The sequence below is a fragment of the Phyllostomus discolor genome, chromosome 5, assembly GCF_004126475.2.
Source record: "Phyllostomus discolor isolate MPI-MPIP mPhyDis1 chromosome 5, mPhyDis1.pri.v3, whole genome shotgun sequence".
NCBI lineage: Eukaryota > Metazoa > Chordata > Mammalia > Chiroptera > Phyllostomidae > Phyllostomus > Phyllostomus discolor.
In genome coordinates this window covers 150,554,660-150,575,499 of record NC_040907.2, presented here as the reverse complement: position 1 = coordinate 150,575,499, position 20,840 = coordinate 150,554,660, and the positions used below count along the sequence as shown (strand labels likewise).

Sequence of the window (20,840 nt, the reverse complement as noted above, 5' to 3'; positions counted from 1 at the left end):
TAATAGTAAAAAATAATAACTACCATTTATTGGGTATCTTACTATGTCCCAGGCACATTCTAAGGACTTTATGTGTGTTTAATCATTTAGTTCTCACGACAACCCTATGCAGTAGGTACTGTTATCTGCACTTTACAGATGAGGAGTGGAAGGCCCCAAAATCCAAAACAACTTGCCCAAGGCTAATGAGCTGGAGGAGCTGGGATAATAAAATGCAAATAGACACTATATGAATAAAATACTTGTCAAAACTGTTATAATTACCAGCTACAAAAAGAAAACTGCACCTTATAAACATGCTCTTTGAAGGATCTCAGATTTTGTGAATCAAAAGAAATGCTTTCTGTACACTGACTCCAGGGGAAGGGCCAGAGGGTGGCCAAAATCAGATCTCCCAGGTGGGGCAGGGGAGGCTGCACTCTGCTGCTCCCATCACTCTAGGCTGAACGAGAGTCAGTAGAATACAAGTCCTGAAGGAACACTGGATTTGCCCTTGGTTGTCATTGACAGCTCACTGCCACTGTTCACTAAGTGTCTGCTGTATGTGGGCGTTCTTGTTGATCATTTCATACACAGCATCCCATACAATCCTTGATTGCACTGGTCTTGCCCCCATTTAACAGATGAGGAAACCAAGGCTCTGACCTGAGCCTTTCTTACTATAGTAAGAAAGCAGCGGAGCCATTGCCTTCCATGTTCTGCCTCTCTGTCACTTATTTGTCAATAACTTTGGGTAGCTTAACATCCTAAGTCTCAGTACCCTCATCCATAAACCAGGAAAAATGATTCCTGCCCTGCCTACCTTACAGGATGGCTATGACAATCAAATGACATACTGTACTTGAGAAAGCACTTTGGAAACTGTAAAATGCTGAGCATAGCAAAGGATTGTTAGTCTTATTAATTACAAAGAGTGACACCTGATCCTGCAAGCACTTTGCTAATGTGACTCTGTTGCCTCTTTTCCCTTAGGAATTTGGGAGTAATTCCAAGTCCGCAGAGCCAGGGCACTCTTTTCAAGTCCCTGGCATCTGGGAGTTGGAAAGTAGAGGTTCATTCTGGGAGAAGGAGGAGAAAACAACAATGTTTGCATTCTACTTGTGTTTCTCTTTAGGAACACAATCTTGGCTGAGATTCTACCGCTCCTAGGACGCTCAGCCTTCAAACAACATTCAATGCATATTTATTGAGCGCCTACTATGTGCCAGGTATATGTGGCCCCTAGAGGTGCAGGCTGGGATCTAGGGGCTGGGAAATTAAAGGGGGAGGTGACAGCAATGGGAGGGGAGCAGAGTGCTTACTGTCCTTGAAGCTCTCTCTACGGACTTCACAGTTGACCCCCCACATTCTTTTCACGGGAGGTGGAGGAGGGAGCTCACAGCACAATGGGATCATCACAGGAATTGAGTCAAAGTACTTAAGCTGAGTTCCAGCTCTGTGTCTTCTCAGCATCAAGACCACTAGCTTTCCCAAATGGGAAATGGGTAAAAATGTTCCAATAGGCAACAAGATGATTGTTGGACTAGATCTAGCATGTTGCACGAAGGTATTCAATAATACACTCCTATTTAAAAAACATTTAAATTCTAGCAAAAATAAACTACAGTGGCCACTAGCTCTGAAATCAAACCACTTGGGTTCCAGTCCTGGCTCTGTTGTTTACAGCGGTGTGACCTTGGGCAGGAGATGTCACCTGTCTAAGGTTTGACTTCTTCATCTGTAAAATGGTAACAGTAGTATTCACCTATAGGGTGGTTATGAGGACTGACGAAGATACTGCATTGTGATGTTCCTGGCACCTGGTACACACCTAGCAAAAGAGAGCTGTTGCTATTGCATCTCTTCAAGCCCTAATCACAACAAAACTCCAGGTCCACAGGCTTGACTAGATCCAGGCTGCCTGGGGACTGGCTGGCTGCCTACCTAGGTTTGGGTTCTGGTGCCAGCCTCCCAGGGAAGACAGGTAAAAATGAGGCCATCCCTGTCCCCCACTCTCCCCACCCATTACCCTGCAGAAAGAAGGTGCTCCAGCCTCTTTTCCTGGCAGGTTCCTTTTACCAAGGGTGGTAGATGCAGGCATTGAGAAGGTGGGGCTGGTCAGAGGTGTGGGTACACAATGAGCTCAGTCCCCCTTCCTTGTGGCTTCAGAAAGCAGAGAGCTCTTGTCCCCAGCAGCTCAGAATGAAGCACATGGCCCCATGCAGCAGACAAGCGCCGGGCTGGCGCATCACTGTCACATGCTGTGCCTTGCACAGCACTCACCCCACATCCTCCGGATGAACCACAGTCCTGCAACTCTCATGTGCAAAAGGGAGCTGAAACAGGGCGCTCAGACTAAGAGAGCATTAACCTTCTTTGGGAGCCAGATAAATGGTAATATAGAAATGCTTTGCTTAACTGGAGACATTCATCCATCTGTCTGTCTGTCCCAACCACTGACCACACAGTTAGAAACCAAATTCTGACTGGCCAGAAAAATGCCACAGATTCTTACAGCCAAACTCCTGTATCTGCCTCAGTGGGGCACCCCTCGGGTTTCCCTCTGAGCTCATCTACTCTTTCTCTAGGCATGGTTCTAACAGGCTCAAGAAATTAGAGGGGCTGCTCTTTGAGCTCAGCAGATAGGATCTCAAGAAGTAATTACTTTGTTGATACCACCTCACACCCACTAAAATGGCTACTATAAAAACAAACAAACAAACAAACAAACACCCACAGAAAATAATAAGTATCGGCAAGGATGTGAAGAAATTGGTACCCTGGTGTACTGCTGGTGAGAATGTAAAATGGTGCAGCTGCTGAAGAACACAGCTTACTGTTTTCCTCAGAAATTAAGATATGATCCAGCATTCCACTTGGAAGCATACACACAAAAGAACAGAAAGCAAGGTCTCAAAAAGATGTTTGTATATTCATGTTCACAGCAGCATCATTCACAATAGCCAAATGGAGGAAACAACCCCAGTGTCCAATGATGGATGATAGATAAGCAAAACATGGTATATACACACAATGGAGCATTATTCGGTCCTAAAAAAGGACATTCTGACACACGCTACAACACGCATGAAACTTGAAGACATTATGCTGAGTGAAATAAGCCAGTCACAGAAGAACAAATACTGTATGATTCCAGTTACATAAGGTACCTAAGTAGTCACACTCATAAAGACAGAATGATGGCTGCCAAGAGCTGAGAGAAGAGGAGAATGGAGAGGTAGTGTTTAGTGGGTAAAAAGGTTCAGTTTGGGAAAACGAAACCAGTCCTGGAGATGGATGGTGGTGATGGTTACACAACAGTACTTAATGCACTTAATGTTACAGAAGTGTACATTTAGAAGTGATTCAAACAGTAAATTTTATGGTATGTATATTTAAACACAATTTTTTAATGGGGGAGGGAGTGACCAGGGAGAAAACAGCAACAAGTATAGATAGAAACATGAACCCCAAAAGGACAGCAGCAGGGAACCACTTGGTTTGGGGCTGGCTGCCCTAGAGTCTCAGAAGCTCAAAGGCCTCACGCTGCCACAAGCACAACACCTGATCAGGCAGGACCCACTCTTCTCCTTCAGAGCTGGGAACAGGGTTCAAGGGCCTCCTCTCACCAATGCTGCTGCCTTGGACCTGGAGGTAGGCCTTCTGAACAGGCTCTACCCAGGCAGTTTCCTTCTGCCTGCCACTAGTTCACCCCTCCTCCCCACTTCTTTCAGAGATAAAGACTTCTGGGAGAAAAAAAGCTCTTGTAGTCCCCACCTACACCAAGTGAGTGCTTTGTACATACAGGTACAAACCCAACACTGTCAGGTTGCAAAGAGAAATCATTCGTGCTTAGCATACTTTGCTTGGAAGCATCTCAGAAGATTCCCATCCAAAATAGTTTTTAAACATTTATAGTTTTGCCCTTTAAAAAACAGTAAGCTTCAGTGATATGGTATGTGGGGGGGGGGGGGGGTTGGAAATCACTGGCTATGGTTTTGTGTGTAAAAATCCTATAGCTTCCATTACTAGAAACTTTATAAGTTCACAAAGTCTCTTTTCATCCAGGATCTCACTTGATTCTTACAACCTCTCTGGGAGGTCACAGCAGGGTCACAGTCATCCCACTGTACAAATGGGGAAACTGAGTTCAGAGAGAGATCAAGAGGCTTGTCCAAAGTCACACCATTGGGAAGGAGCAGAGAACAAAGGCCTTATTTCCCATCAATGCCAGATGAGGTTCCGGGTTGGGACCTCACATACCAGTGACCGTGCAGCCCTGAGAGGAATTCCTAAAACAGTGTCAGCTTATTTTATCCCCATAACATCTCTCTGAAGTCGACTGAAGATACTATCATCTTTTTATTTATTAAACAGAGCATCACCTGAGCACAAACAAATGACTGGCCCAAGATCACCACCCAAACAAGTGGCAAAGAGACTAGACCTCCTCCCTTTTCAGTACATTTGACCTTGACCACTTCCCTACAATGTCTTGGCCTCGGCACACTTGAAACTTAAAGGAGCCCAGGCGGTTTTTATATAGATTGTACCACATTTTTGTGAACTCGGCAGGGAGTAGAGATACCTTTATTCTCTCTTTTTTTTAATAGCTGGAAAAGAAAAAAGAGGTTAAAGAAATCTTTACGTTCCTTTTCAGTTCTAAAATTCTATGATTCTAAAAATTCCCCAACAAGTCAATGGGGTAGAGCGGTCTGGAATCCACATCACCCTCCTCCCTGACTCAGTCTGTTAGACCACCCCACCCCTTCCCCTTGAGTCCATGACTACAAATACCATGCACAGCTGGGAGGGGTGACGCTCTTACGTAGGCACACACATAAAATGACTAGCAAGTGCTACTCCCTCCCTCGCTAGGACCCTACTAGAGGACTTCGTTCTGCTCGCCTGCTTCAGCCTTGGTATCTTCTAGCAGGAGGCTCTCAAGCCACAGGGAATTATATCCCAGGCATCTGAGACCTTCCCCAGGCCTTGGGTGAGAGAGAAACCAGTCCCAGGAACAAAACACCACTCTAAAGTTGCAGTTTAGTCTCTTCATCAGATACCTGCCCTAACACCCATCTAAGATGGGAACACAATCAGGTCTTCTCATTCCTGCTTTTCTGCAAACCTCACCAACTCTGTCAGACACACTAATTTCACCCAACAATATTAGGCACCCACTATATGCCAGGCACTGCTCTAGGTACGAGGGAGTGAGTAAATAAAAATATCTGGCCACGCACAGTAGGGAACATAGCCAATGTCAGATGATGGTAAGTGCCATAAAGAAAAATAGGGAAGGGTGGTAGATAATGCTGAGAAGAGGTGGCGGAGGGAAAGGAGTCCATTTCAAAAAGGATGGCCTGCAAGGACTTAACTGAAAAGAAATGTTTGAGCAGACCTGAAGGAGGACAGGGAGGGAGGGACCCAATCGGATATCAGGGGCTGGGATGGAATGAAGAGCAAGAGATGGCTTAAGACAGTTACGCTGTTGGAAGGCACATCACGTCTTGTAAACCAACACAAGGACTTTGAGATGAGGAACAAAGGAGTAGCAAAATCTGATGTACAATTTACAGTATCACTTGCTGCTGTGCTGAAAATAGTCTGTCAGGAGACAAGGGAGGAAGTAGCAAGGTCAGCTAAGAGGCCGATGGTAGCTTAGACCAGGGTGAAAGTGGTGAAGATGGTGAGATGCAGGTTCTGGATATATTTAAGGCGAAGACAACAGAATCTATTGATTCAGCGGATGTGGGATGTGAGAGAAAGGCAGAAGTCAGGGCTTAGACACCTGGAAAGATGAAATCACTAGTAACTGAGATCGGCAAGTCTGGAAAGGGCAGGGGTGGGAAGGAGAGCTCATTTCGTTTTGAGCATGTTAAACTGAGAAGCCTTTTAGATACTGGATGTGTTGAGTAGGCAGCAGAATATGTAGGGACAGGATGGGCTGAAATTATAAATGTGAGCATCTCCAGCATATATAACACATAATTGGAAACATAATCATACAGAATTTCCATGTATGAACACACTTAATCTGCATGACTATATGTTTATTATCTGTCCCCCTAAACTATAAGCTCCATGTGGCCAAGGACCAGGTCTGCTCACAGCCAGCAAGATGCCTGGCACTCAGTAAATATTTACTGAGCAAATGGAGAGATTGCCCAATGATTCTCTCAAGAATAGCCACAGCAGCCCACTCAATGAGAGGCTGACTTGTTGCCAAGCCCAACTAACCCAAAACAGGACCCTGGGTCTGTCCACCCCAAGCCTGAGATTCCAGAGTGTAAGTGGATATGCCTGGCACCTCAGAGAGTCAGATACTTGGGTTTCAGCCCTGCCACATTCTCAAAGGGTGGAGCTGGGCAAGTGACTGGCCTGTTCTACCACCTCTATTTCATCCTGGGGTGGCCAAAGGAGAGGCAGCCGCACCCACTCACTTCTTGGTTAGAGATATTGATCTACTTAGGGTATACATATGCGGGTAGCAGGAACATTCCCCCAAAAAAGAGTAAATCCCCAAGTATTCTCTGAAGAATGTAAGGGCCACTCAACATCTAAAGGGGAGAACAAAGATCACTAGGTTTGCATTAACAGTTAAAAAAAAAGTGACAACCACAAAACTTGATGAGATGAGAAGACCACCTGGTTCTTCTAGGTAATCCAACACTGCCTGACCAGTGGGTGTTATGTCTCTGTTTCACCCATTAAGTGACTGGGAAGATAGAACTAAAGCCAAAGGGTGACAAGGCATAAGATTTCAACTCAATAACTTTCCAGTTTTAAATACTTGCCTTTGTGAAGATGATTCCAATGGCTCTAAAGATGTAGTATAAACCCTTCCCTTTCTAAGATGTTGAAAGCGTGACCCAGTGAGGTTTGATGTTTTGCCCAGGGTCACCCAACCATAGGCCTAGGACTAGAGCATAGATGCTAGCTCTCTGTGAGGCTTTCTTCCATTACACCAGTGACCAAGGAAGCATAGAAGTTACAGTGGGCGCTAGGGGAGTTTTAGACGTTAGCATTACAATGTAAAATTGTGTCCTTGTCAAAGAGTGAGCGGCAGATGTTACAGGAATGCCAGGTGCACACTGAGTTAAGAAGGATTTCTTCCCTTATACTATACTTGTCATTTTACAGAGTTCCCCTTGGCTTTTTGGATATTATTAATAAAGCTACTTATAGTGAGACCCACAGAATTGCAAAAAAAAAAGATACACTACGAGGTAAAAATGCAGATATATAACTCAGTAAAATGTTTACATGGAAAATTTAGATGGTAAGATGAAGTCGGGTCAGCTTTCTAAAATCAACAAATATAGAGTGCTTCCTCTGTACAAGCCACTGTGCCTAGTGCTGAGCATATGTATGTGTGTGCATGGATGGGTATATGAGTGAGAAAGACACACACACACACACACACACACACGTGGAAAAGAGAACCCAGGTCTTCAAGGCTTGCAATGTAATTGCTGATATAAGACTGTAAACATCAAAGAAACGACTAATAATATGGAGTAGATAATTGTTAATTAAATGGTGCAGAGTATCTGAAGAAATTCTCAGAAGAAACTATCAGCCCTGGGTGGTGTGGCTCGGTAGATTAAGCACTGGCCTGTGAACCAAAGGGTCACCTGTTCAATTCCCAGTCAGGGCACACACCTGGGTTGCAGGCCAGGTGCCCAGTGGGGGGTGTGTCAGAGGAAACCAGACATTGATGTTTCTCTCCCTCTCTTTCTCCCTCCCTCCCTGTCTCTAAAGATAAATAAAATCTTAAAAAAAAAAAGAAAAAAGAAAAAAGTAGCAGCAATCAAGTCCACTGGGGTAGGCGTGAAATTGTCAGGCAAGGTTCTTTTTAAAAAATATTGGATTTGAGGTGGACCTTGAAGGGAAGAAAGGCTCTTGATATGCAGGGGGAAATAACATGAGCAAACACTGGTGGCCTACTGTCAGGGAAGAGAAAGAAAGCGTGCCTTAAAAAGGACTAGACCCAACTTGAACCGTCTGGAGAGTTCAACTTCTTGTAGACATAGGGAAGGACTTTTTGCAGAAAATTTTCCTGAACATAAAACTATACGGTTTAGAGCAGGTTAATTTAACAAATGTCTTTTGAGAGGCCTACTGTGGATAGGCACTGAATGAATGACTGAAGATGAACTTGCCTTTGGTGGGGAACTAACTTCAGCCTGGGAGATGAGTTGTACTTGAGGTGACAAGGACATGAAGTAGAGTGGAGAGGGGCAGGTTTATAAGACCTGCTGAAGGAAGAAACAGTAGGTCCCAGTGACTTACTGGCTGGAAGGCAGAGGCCAGGAAGCAGAGAGAGTCAGCAGAGAGAAGTCTTCAAAGTATGAAGGTAGGCAGCTGCAAGAATGGAAGAGCAGACGGAAACTGGCTGAAGGGGAGAGATGCAGAGCTTGATTTTAGAAGTGCTGAATCTGAGGATAACTACATCAGCATGTTCAGTAGGTATTTCAGAGATATGAGTCTAATGTTTGAAAGAAAATAGTTGAAGATCCAGCATAGGGGTCTTCCCAATGGACAAAGAGTTGTGGAACTGAGTAAGATCTCTCTGGGAGGGAGTGTAATGAGAGAAAAAAACAGAATGTTGAACTGACCCAGAGTGTGTCCACACCCAGGAGTGATCTGAGCAAAAGACCAAGATAGTCTAATGCTAAAAAGGGAAGGGGAGAGAGTTTCAAGTAGGAGATGGCTGTCAACAGTGATAAATGCGACAAAATCAATTATGTGAACTGAGTACATACATAATAAATATTTGTGGAATGAATATATGAATGAATGGAAGAAAGCCCTTGGCTTTGAAAAATCAACTTTCCTCAGTCAGAATGGCCAGGGTTGCCAAGAGGATTTCAATGTTAAATTTTGCCCACCCCCCTATAAAAACATACTTCTTCTTTCACAAGTCATCCTGTCCACCATACAGACATCCTTCCCTGTTTCCCTCATCCTCCTTCCCAGTTTCCGCCAGCCCCCAACACACCTTTGGTGTTAAAGGAGACAGGAAACTCCAACTAGAGTTTCCACTTCATTAACTACTCTGCCTGTGGCTCCTCTTACACAAAGGGATATGTGGCAATTGGGTGGAAAAGGAGACTGTGTTCTAGCTCCAGTTGTACTACCTACTAGCTGTGTGGGTTTGGGCAAGTTGCTCAACCTCTCTGGATATGGGCTTTTTCATAGATAGGAGGAGATAGGTTCTATTCGGACTCTAGATAAGTTTAAAGGTGTCTTTCAGCTCTAAAGGCCACGATTTTATCATTCTCAGAAGGTCCTTGCAACACCCTCAGAGAAGGAAGTAAGTACTAGACCTGGAGAAACGATCGTCAGCCCTCTTCCCAGGGCGAAGTGCCAGGATAGGAGTGTACCAAGAAAGTGAGAAGGCGCTGCCCGGCCCTCGCCGATCACCAGTGAACAGATCCCATTCCCATGGCTGGGAAAGATCCCAAAAACCCGAGGGCGATTCCCACCCCACACCCCACTTTTCCGAGACTCCCAGAAGGCAAGGAGGCTCTAAAAAGCCCTGCGGGAAAAATAAAGATTTCTTTCCCAGAGTCCTGCGGTGCTTCAGCAAGTCGGATTCCGGCAGACACGATCTGCAGTCGGATAATGACACAGACAGTCTTTTGGAAGGAGCGACTGTTCTCGCCTCACTCGCTCCGAGTTCTGGGGACGCCCGGACGCCCGCGCTGTGCCCCAACCGGCCGGCATCCGACCCCGGCCCCGCTGCCAGGCCAGCGGCGCCCTCACCCCGGCCCTCCTCCACTCCGCCGGCCCGCTGCGGTCTGCAAACATTTCCTGCCCCCGCCCCCACTCCCACCCGGAGCTTCCCAGTTGGAGCGAGTAGAGCTCGAAGCCGGGTCAGCGCTCGCAGTTGCCCCAACTCGGCTTCCCCAGCCACCAGGGATAGGGAGGGGGCCCCTGGTCTGGCTCGGAAGCAACCTTCGGGGAAAGCCAGGCGCCAGGAGCCGTGGGAGGTCGTTCGGGAAACCCAGGGCTCGGGCAAGGAGGGGGACAACTGGCAGGGTGCCCGTAGCCCCGCTCCCTTCCCGGTTGTTACCTGCTCGCTTGCGGGGGTGTCCCGGGGCGACTGGCCTCTCCCGGCGCTGTCTCCCCACGCAGTTGCCCATGCTGGCTCCTCAGCCGGCCCCCATGCACCGGAGGCGGCGGGCTGGTCAACTGCTCCGCGCTCCTTCCCCGGACGGCGGCGTCCGGGGTCAACGGCTCCTGTCGCCCCTCATCGGTTGCTCCCCGATCTCCCCGGGGGGCTCGCTCTGCCCCAGCGCCGGCTTCGCCACAAACTTTGCGGTTGCGGGTGAGGGGAGAGAGGGAGGTGGCCGACTCCCCAGCACAGTCCCAGGTGGCCGGGCCAGGGGGGCCCGCGACGGTGCCCGGCCAGAGAACAGCTCCGCTGAAGGGGCGGAGAGAGGGGGCGGGCACCGCCGCAGCTACACCCGGCTAGCTCGGACTCCCAGCTGGGGCCGGCCCCCCGGAGCCTGTCACTCACCTGCCTAACCCCGCCCCAGCCCAGCCCCGCTTGTAGCCGCCGGCTCGCGGTGCCCGCGCCGCCACCGCCCGCCGCAGGTGCGCATGTGACCGACGGCACCGCCCACTCGGGCAAAGCCTGATTTTTTCATTGGTTTCCCCCAGGGTGCGTACCGCCCCTCGGCCCCACCCAGCCAGGTGCCCGCCCCGCCGTCGGTTTCCGGGGTAGCAGGGCCGGGAATTACTTGCACTCAATGGCCCCCGGCTGCATGCCCAGAAGCGGCCTGCCTTCCCCGCGCCACAACGCTGACTCTAGGCCCCGCCCCTCGGGAAAGGACTGTCCCACCCCTCCCTGAAACTGCCTTGCCAGGAGCCGGCACAGCACGTGATCCAAGGAGCGCCCCGCCCCTTCAGTCTTCGCCAGATGATTGGTTCAGTAGGCGCGTGCGCGGAGAGGCCCGTCCCGCGCCCCAGCCCACTTCCCCTCCCACGGTCTCTAGTTCGCGTCATGGCGGCCGCCGCCGATCTGGAGGCGGTGGCGCCCACGGGCGCCCTGTGGGGCCTCGTGCACGACTTCGTCATGGGTCAGCAGGAAGGCCCCGCTGACCAGGTGGCTGCAGGTACGCCAGACGTCGCCGCGGGGCTTCCTCTTGGGGGCCGACCGAAGGGAGCGGCCTCAGCACTGTGGCCGGGCGGGAAGGGAATGAGGTACAGCGGTGACTTTGAGAGATTGGTCTGAGACAGGTTGTGAGCATCTTGTACTTAAGAGCTGTAACAAATTGATAGTCGCTTGCATTTTCCTTAAAGTGCCTTTACTCCCCTAATCTTTTATAGCCACCCTGTGCGCCGGCCCGAGTTAGGAAGAGTTATTACTACTTCATACTTAAGAAAACAGGCCCAGAGACTCGCAGATCAGGCAGGCGAGGGAACCCGGACTCGGACCCAGATGCTCCAGTTTAGACTCTGGTGCTGACGCCGCGAAAGCCCGTCGTTTCTGGGAGGTTGACGTGAGAAGAAGCATATTAAGGAGCTTCAGCTCCAGTCGCGTGGCATGTTGGGAGTGGCCCGGCGGCCAGATCCCTGGCTGTAATTGGAGAGAGGAGAGAAGCCGCCTGGGGGAGTTTGAGATGTTCTGTGTATCCTCCTTAAGGCTTTTCCTCCGTTTCTTGGTGAAGTTCTTGATTAATTTGTTTCGTGACTTTTTTATGTGGTATTTGTTTTTATCCTTTCCCCGGATTTCCAGTTTCCTCCTTTTGACCAGTTCAAGGATCTCTTAGTTCTGACAACTTAGCCTAAGATTTGAATAAAAGAAATTCCAGATTTCCTTGGAATTCTGAGACTTCACTCTTTTAGGAAAAAATTTTTTTAAGTTTTTGAATGTCAGGAGGCCTTCATATCTCTTGTTAAGTAATAGAATACAAAATAATCTCATGAAAACAGATGAGTTTTGTCTATTTTTGGAAATTTCTCATGCTTGGGGAAAAGTAAAGTGCATGTTTCTCTTCAAAATTGAACGTAGTAACTTTTAGAATGTAATAAATTAATATAGTGAATCTGCAGGAAGTATATAATACTTTGGTCCTTAGCAATTCCACTTTTATTAATTTCATAATTATTGAACACGTAGTCGCTCCAAACAGATGCAGAGCAATAGGAATATAAATACAAATTAGCCTAGATATGTGCCCATCACTACACCATGAAAAGGACTATGAGAGGTCCGTGCAAAGTGGCATGGAAGCATCAAGGAGCAGATGCCTGATGCGGCCATTCCACTAAGTTTAACTGCTTACAGCATTAGGAAGTATAGTGTATTATCAGTGCTTACAGTGATCAAATACAGTGCATTACCGATGTCATTCTCCCCAGTGTTTTATGAAAATTTTCAAACTTACTGCAAAGTCTAACGACTTTCATAAGAAACCCACATACACTCACTATCTAGATCCTGCCATTAACATTTTAGTATCATTTGCTGTATCACATATTTATTCATCCATTTAAATTGTGGATGTCAGTAAACTTCCCCCTAAATATTTTGGTAGGCATATTATTAACTAGAGTTTCTTTACATATTATTTTGGTGTAAAATTTATATCCCATTAAGTGTACAAATTTTAAGTGTATGTTTGCTGATTTTAAAAAAATGCACACACCTACCCCTACCAAGATAAAGAACATTGCTATATCAATGTTATTTGTAACTATTCTTTCATGTTTATATATTATGAACACAATAATTTTGAATTTTTCAAATTCAGAACACACTTGAGAGTCGTGAATAAGGAATGCCAATTCTTATAAATATCTTTGTAAAATTTATATTTGTATGCCTGAAATAAATGGCCTATATTATTGTCTAGTTTAAATTTAACTCAGCTCAGGTAAAACTGTAACACCAGCCCTGTTGTAATTTAACCCTTCCAAAAAGGAGGTTGGTAGTAACAGATGAGTAACGGGTAATAACATGAGGTTGAAAAGGTTTGGTGGGGTTGGATTATGCATAACCTTGGATTCCAGGCAGAGGGATGTAAATGACCTATTGTAGGTAATAGGAGTCATTGTAGATCCTTGAGCAAGGGAGTCACATAATGAAAGTGAATTTGAGAAGGATTAAATTGATATTCTCAGTCTTAGATCACAGCTTCAGTTAAGGTTGTTGAAGGCTGACAGTTTTGAAGTGTCCTGAGAACCAAATGTGCTTTCTTATCCTCCATCCAAAATCAAGCTTTGTCAGTGCTGAAGAAACCAGCATCTATTCAGCCACTCCTACAGCAGCAGCCTCGCCAACAAGTTATAAATGCAGAAGGAACTCGCTCTAATCACAAAGGCAGCTACCACCAACTTTGCTCTTTACCTGGGTTCTGATGAAAGTGTCAGATGCAGAGGTATAAGTAATAGAAGAGAAATGTTCTGGCAGTCTAAAGGTTAAAGGCGTTGCATTCTCGCCCCAGCCATTACTCTCACCAGTCCTCTCCTGGACCTTTAGTTCCACGCAGCCACCTTGATTTGCTATTTTCCCTGAGTGCTTTCCTTCCCAGTTCCCCCCACTAGCTCTGTCTAATCAAAGTCAGACCTAGGAGTGGAGGCCCAGTTTGAGTGCTCACTGACTACCCCCTAAGAGTTTCCTGATTACTCCAGCCAGACATCATCTCACACTTCATAATCTCTGTGGTACTTATTTCTCAACCACTCATATGTTTATTAGCAGACTTGCTTAGTAGCTATTTCTGTACACATCTCCACATCTTACCCTCCTATTCCTACCACCAGAGTTACCTGGAGACCAGCATATGAGGGAGGATGCCCAAAAAACAGAGTTTGTTTATAAAAATTGTGTATTTATTCTTACATGTTTAAACTTAAGTCACCTTCAAAGTACTCTCCATTTGATTCAATACACCCATCAAGAGTTTTTTTTTTCCACTGCTCCAAACAGTTTTAGAACTCATCAGTTTTGATGCCTTTTAGTGCTTCTGCCGTTCCACCTCTTCCACATCAGTAACTGATTTCCTTTGAGGACTTTTTTCATGAGGAGAGAAAAGTCACTTGCGGGGGGGTGAGATTAGGTGATAGGGAGGGTGGGGCATGGGGGTCATGCCATCTTGGGTCAAAAACTGCTGAACACTCAAAGCACTGTGTGGGCAGATATATTATCATGAAATGGATGAATACATTGAAAGAGTCTTCAAAAGAATTTTACTGAAGCCGAATGCAGCCTCTCACAGCAACGCCAGCTGGTACACTGATACAGATGGGTTCCTAGAACACTCACCTAGCAGGGGAAACCTGTACTACGAGGGGCCTGCCTTTTAGAAGATAATTCCAGGGTTTTGTTTTTTGGGGGGGTTCCTCCTTCATAAGTAGGTGTGCTGTAAAAAAACCCACCTAAGTTAATGGAAATAAGAAAAGGGAGCATCTGTGGAATTTGGGGCCTAACTAGTTATAGGGTTTGAAGGAGAGGGAGAAGTCTTAAGATGACCTCAAGTTTTTAAACCTGAGAATGAGCAAAAGAGAAGTATTTGTTCAAAAAAACAGAGTTGGGAATGGAGCTGGTTTTGAAGAGTGATTTTTGGACATGTTGAATTTTACAGGTGATGGATATAAATTTTCTTATTGGGATTTTCCTTAATTTCAGTCTTTATTATATTGTATTGTCACACATTTGTGATTCCTTGAGGAGACCAGTATTCCTGAATCCAAAAGATTGTTAGATTATTAAAAAAACAGTAAAATATAGTTCTGAGAAGTGTGTGACAACCTCAGCAGAAAGGACAGTTGGAGAGCTTAATTGGAATTGCGTCCTGATTGGGATTTTTCTTTCTCCTGCTCCTTCACATACCAGCCCTGCCCCCACCACCCCCATCCCTTGGCTGCCACTCCAGATTCTCAAGTGGCTGCAACTCCATCAGACAGAGGTCTGATTGTGCATTCTGTGTCAGTCTCATATAAACACTCCTTTGACAACATTCCCACACAAACTGGTGTCCTGCTGAGGAAAGTGTGGGTAGTTAGGAGGTGCTAATAGGTCCATTTTTAGAGAGCAAATCTTGGACTCATTGGAAAAACTTAGGGAAAGGAACTTTGACTTATTTTCCTTAATGCCAGTGAGGGTACCCTAGTTAAATTAACTGTTTATTAGCTTCTTTCATCCCAGGAGTCCAAGTACGTAATTAACAGTACTTCCAGATATTTTTCATTTGGGAGAATTTATAGCTTTAAGAGAATTGACTCAGTTAATTGCTCAGTTAGTGAGCAATGGTCCATAAACCCAAGAATTTTTTACTCCTTTCTTATGTTAACCCAGTCTCTGTTTGTATCACTATGGTAATGCTGAACTTGTTACACTGTGATTGCTTTAGATGTCTTTCTGCTCTAAAAGACTGGGCTCTTTATTAAAAGCTCTGTCTATATTTCTATCTCCACCCCCTAACACAGTACCTGATTTTATAATAGATGTTCAATAAATGCCTTATAAATAAATGGAAACAAACACGTACAACAATTATGGAGAAAACAGAAGAGGGAGTAATTCTGTTTTGGGAATCAAGGAAGGTTTCACAAGAGTTGACATTGGAGCTGGATCTTAAAGAGTTGAAGTTCCTCTGATTGACAAGGGCAGGAAAGAGGCAGTCCAAATTCAGGGAATATTTACAGGACTGAGGATATGGAAGAACTTGACATATTGGGATTTCATGTGACTGAATGGTGGGAGTCATGGTGAAAGGTAAGGCTAGAGGAGATTTGGGGACCACACTGTGAAGGACTTCAAGTCCCAAGGAGTTAAGTCTTAGGCAGTAGGAGCAAAGGAATGGTGCATGTTTGGGATAGGGAGGTGATTCTAGATAGAATACAGGTGGATTAGAAGGCTTTTTCATTTTAACTGAGGTGAAATTCACCACTTTAATCATTGTAAGTGCACAACGAACTAGCTTTTAGTATATTGACACTATTCTGCCTCCATCACCACTATCTACAAATTCCAGAACATTTTCATCACACAAAAAAAGTGGAGGGCTATTTTGAAATCTGTTGCTATATAGTCTGGTCATAGGGATGAAAAGGAGTCATATTTGAAAGACATTTCTGAGGTAGACTCAGCAGAACTAGAATAAGGTGTTAAATTTAGTCACCTTTGTTGAAAACATCCTCAAAATCTGTTCTAGTTTTTTGCCACCTTACTCATGGTTTTCCTTACTCTTATTTATTACGGTGTGATAGCTGTAAAGCTAATGTAAATAATATCTTCATTTTTTCCTAATTTTGTATTACTTTTGTACTTCACTTTTTATGTTGGTTTTGCGTGTAATTCAAGATGGGATCCTTGTGAAAGGTATGAAGACTACAGGGGTCTGCCAGGAGAGTTCACTCAAGTACTGGGATTCAAGGAACCACAGACAAATGGATGGCTCTTTGTAATGATAAAGCTGCTTCTTTTTTTTTCCTTCATCTTACTGCCTTTGATCAGTTTTGTTTTGTTTTCAAAAATAAGCTGTCCAGAGTGATTTGACCTTTATGGAATGAACACATTGAAGCTTATGTCACAGGCTTCTTCTGTGGTAGTTTTCTTCTGCGGGCTTCTTCCCAACTGCTGGTGTCTTGGTAACTGCAGCCTTTTTACCCACCAAAGGCATCTTCTGCTTCTTAAGGCCAACAGCCTTCTTTCCTTTCCTCCCTACCACAGGCTTCTTGCCTGGAACCCCCTTCTCATCTAATTTGGCTTCTAGTGCTGCTGCTTTTTTATACATTCTGGAGCTGTGGTTCTTGGCCCGGCAAAGAATGGTGTTTCAGCACGTGGTCTTTGCATGTGGATGTAACTTCAACAAGATTCTCAGGCTTTTCAGTGGCTTCTCCTTCAGGACTGTGTGATGAATCTTGCATGGAACTGGAGAGCTCTTTGGATCTCTGGGCTTTCATTGTGCTCAGGTCTGTATCGAGCGTCTTGTGCATGGGGAGTTGTAGGTACGTTTAAGGGAAGCAGCTCTATGCCAAGTGCCATACAGATCATCCAACTTACGGAAAGCACTTTGAGTGCAAATGCAGAAACAGCCCACATGCCCACCGGGAACTAATTTCAAAATGTTCAGTTTGTTTCCATTGTGCAGAGTAATTCCCGGGATGTTTCTGAAGGCTTTGATGATACGACTGTCCTCGTTATAGATGATGCAAGGTCCCCTGTGCTAGATACCACGGTGGTTTCTTATTGTACCCTTGCCATCTCTCATTCACTGAGAGGCATAGACCTTGATGCTATTCCAGGCCTTAGGTTTCTTAAGAAGCAAAATAGCCTCCTTTTTGTTTTTGTAGCCTTCAGCTGTATCTTCACACTGAAAGAATTTCAAGAACCTCCTCAGTGCAATGACCTTTAGACAGGACCAGCACTGGTAAGGCGGAGGCAGCCAGGACAGAGCTGGTGGCACATCACTTCTGTGATGCAAAGGGCACCAGTATTTGGTTGGAGCAGACATGTAGCCCTCACAACCCATATTTCCAAAAGCATCCTGGCCAGAACAATGAGCCCCACCACCTCGAACTCTGGGAATTCAAGCCCCAGCTCTGCCAGCATCCCAAGACTCAGCTCTGATTTGATGACCTGCCAGTTCACAGACAACATTGGTCTGTCTCTTGTTTTTGCTCAAGTTGGTGTGAACAAAGTTCACGATATCTGGTTGAATGGGGGTCTTGAACACAGCAGGCAAAGCAACGTTTTTGCCAGATGACTCCCCTTTTTGAAGCACACTGGTATCAGTGGATGAGCACACGCCATGGTGGGGAGAGGAGAAGGCCACACTCCTCTCTCAACCTGGTGGCTCCCATAGGAAAATCAGCAGCAAGCTTCTTAAATGATGTATGCTGAATGCTGAAGAAACTTTTTTCATTTATTAAATTTGAGGCAACCTATAGAAATGGAAATTAATTAATAGGGGGCATGAGGGAACTTTCTCAGGTGATAGAAATATTCTGTATCTTCACTGGGGTGTTGGTTACTCAAGGTATGTTTTTTTTTTTTTATTTTTTTGTTTTCTTTAAAGATTTTTTTTTGCTTTTTTAATAAAGGTATTATTTATTTACTTATTTTTAGAAAGGAGAAGGGAGGGAGAAAGAGGGAGAGAAACATCAGTGTGTGGTTGCCTCTCGTGCGCCCCCTACTGGGGACCTGACCTGCAACCCAGGCACATGCCCTGACCAGGAAACGAACTGGTGACCTTTTGTTTGTGGGAGGACACCCAACCTACTGAGGCACACTGATCAGGGCACTTTCTGGACTCTATTTCTGTACCATTGATTTCTTTGAATATGAACTCATATTACACTGGTTAGGTTTTTTTTTTTTTTACTTCTGTATGGAAATTTACCAGTATATTCAAAAGTATAACAATCTTTTAGTATCTTGAAGGTCTTCCCTTCCTTCCCCATTACTTGTTTTCAGAATTTGCCTACTTCTGGTATGTGTATTTATTTATTTATTTATTTGTACTTTTTTACTTGAGTTTTCTTTTGTGGTCCTCAGTGGTGCTTTAAAGTTTTCACCATTAGTTTTTGCATTTTTAAAGTTTATATCCAGATATTTTTCTTTATTTTGGGGGGGGGGGAACTATTGTAAGTAGTATCTTTTTTTCATTTAAATTATTTTACAGGCTTGTGTGTGTGTGTGTGTGAAGGTTCTTAATTTCATAATATTAATTTTCTACCCAGCCACCCTAACAAATTATTTGTAGTATTTTTTCAGTTTTTCTCTTCTATTTTCTATATATAATCATGTACATGTATAATCTACAAATGATATAGTTACTTTTCAATTTTTATACTTGAAGCTGCATGTGTGAAATGTTAGAGTAATGCTTCTCGAGGGGTGAGGATGTGCTCTTGGGAAACACAGTGGGCCTCACAGTGCAAACCTAGAGTAGGCAGGCAACATCACCGAGAGAGCCATTGAGCCCTGGGATGGGGTTTTGTTTTTGCTTTTTCATGTTACTTTTCCTTTGTTTCCTCTAGATGTGAAATCTGGAAGCTATACAGTGTTACAAGTGGTGGAAGCCCTTGGGTAAGAAAGAGCCTCTGCTCTAGAATGCATTTCTCTAGCCCAGCCTCAAAAAGTTATTTTGTAGACTGCTGCTCTCCTGGAACTAATTGGGATTGACTTTCTACTACTGTAGCCCACCCCCTCAGCAGTACCTCAGGCTAAGCCTATGTTTCTCCTGAAAACAGTTTTGTGCCACCTAAGTAAGACTCTTAAGGAAGTATTGGGAACACACAGTCTGTGGGCCATACCAGCTCCTGGATCAGCCCACAGATTTGGAGTGAGGTGTGTGGTTGAAGGTCATCAACTATCATTTAATTAGAGCTGGGTTTCCTCCTGTGCTTCTTCAGACCCACCTGCCCCAAATGGGATTCTAGACATCCTGGATCTGACTCAGACCTGCCTTGGGTCCTGCCTGGGGAGTTGCCAGGGCCTTGCACCAGACCCCCACTATAGGAAAAGGTTTGGGAAAACAGCTGGAAGACCAGTGTTACAACAAGATATTCTAAGCACCAGAGGAAGTCTGTGCTTATAGCCTGCTTTCCTCATATTTCATACTTGGTAGACCAAATAATTGACAAGTCTTAGCAAAGATTGTTAATAGTCATGGCCATGTCTTCTAAAACAGAAACGTAGAAATGGTGGGGGGAATAAGTCATCATTATGCATTTCTCCTACATAAGCAACCATTTGACCTTTCTGCTCATTATTCTGGCCTTCGTCCATTTTTTTTTAAATAGCACCTTTATTGAGAGATAATTCACTTTTAACGTTCACCACTTAAAAACATGTATTCGCGTATTTGTGCAACCCTTACCACAGTTAATTTTAGAACATCTTCATTACCTCCAAAAAGAAACCCCATGCCCATTAGCAGTCATGTCTCATCCCCATCCCCTCCCAGCCCCTGGCAACCACTAGTCTGTTTTCTGCCTCTGTGGATTTGCCTGTTCTACATTTCACATTAGATGGAATCATATCATATATGGCCCTTTTTTGTCTGGTTTCTTTCACATAGCGTGCTGCTTTCACGAAGAGTTCATCCCTGCTGTAGCGTGTGTCAGGCTTTCACTTCTTGCTGAATAATGTTCTGTTGTGTGGATATACCACATTTTGTTTAGCCATTTGTCTGTTGATGGATATTTAGGTGTTTCCACATTTTGGGTATTCTGAATAATGCTTCTCTGAGCATTTGTGTGCCTCGGTTTATTTTTAAATGCACAATTTTCTACTACTTAGCAGGGACCTTTCTATAAGTTCCTATCCTGGGGACCCTGTTAAGAGGGATGTCATTTTTTCCCCTTAACCCCCAGGTACAGATACCCTCGTCCTTGAGGTCTCACTGAAATATCCTGGCCAGGTCTTCATCAGAAATCCTCTACTTCCTATAATTTCTGGCTTCGATTCCTTCCTTCTAGTATATTTAAATGTAACCTCTGTAGAGCTATGTTGACAATAAATCACTTCCTCGTGACCTCAGTTCAGGTCCTTTTATGTTAGTAATCCTAAACAGTTAAAACCTTTATTTTGGCCATTACCTTTTAAACTTCCAGTTACAAAGTTGTTGGGGGGGTTTTCCCCCCTAAGATCCTGGTGGGTGCCCTCAGCTTTTTTTCTTGAGCAATAATATATTTATTCTCCCCCTGTTTTGATAACTGCAGCTGCCAGTCATCTCCTGAGCCCTGTGGGTAGCTGCTAAGCTGTATTTCAGGGGAATGTCACAATTGTACCACTGGGGAAAGTAAGCCCAATGCCCAGTCACTGCCTGTAGAGGGACACTTCTGGTGGCTGTGGTGTCACATGTCCCTCTAATGATGCCAGATCATCTGGG

The 20,840-nt window shown here is 44.9% G+C and overlaps 2 protein-coding genes and 1 pseudogene across 5 annotated transcripts in view; 1 reads left to right on the top strand and 2 right to left on the bottom strand.

Moving 5' to 3' along the window:
- Positions 1-10,618, bottom strand: part of UBTD1 (ubiquitin domain containing 1) — a 53,248-nt gene extending 42,630 nt beyond the window's left edge. Inside the window, exon 1 of the mRNA XM_028513534.2 lies at positions 10,064-10,618. Coding sequence (XP_028369335.1) covers positions 10,064-10,133 — 70 coding nt within the window. The 5' untranslated portion in view covers positions 10,134-10,618. The remainder of the gene's footprint in view (positions 1-10,063) is intronic.
- A 331-nt stretch (positions 10,619-10,949) lies between these two features.
- MMS19 (MMS19 homolog, cytosolic iron-sulfur assembly component) overlaps positions 10,950-20,840 on the top strand; it is a 28,081-nt gene continuing 18,190 nt past the window's right edge. For 2 of the 4 annotated variants that reach the window (XM_036027102.1, XM_036027101.1), the window contains exons 1-2: positions 10,958-11,108; positions 18,985-19,033. In XM_036027102.1, the coding sequence (XP_035882995.1) occupies positions 10,997-11,108; positions 18,985-19,033 (161 nt within the window). In that variant the 5' untranslated portion in view covers positions 10,958-10,996. Of the gene's footprint in view, positions 11,109-18,984; positions 19,034-20,840 lie in introns of all 4 variants that reach the window. The other 2 variants (XM_028511707.2, XM_028511708.2) reach the window with 2 other exon arrangements.
- LOC114496194 lies at positions 16,924-18,074 on the bottom strand (annotated as a pseudogene).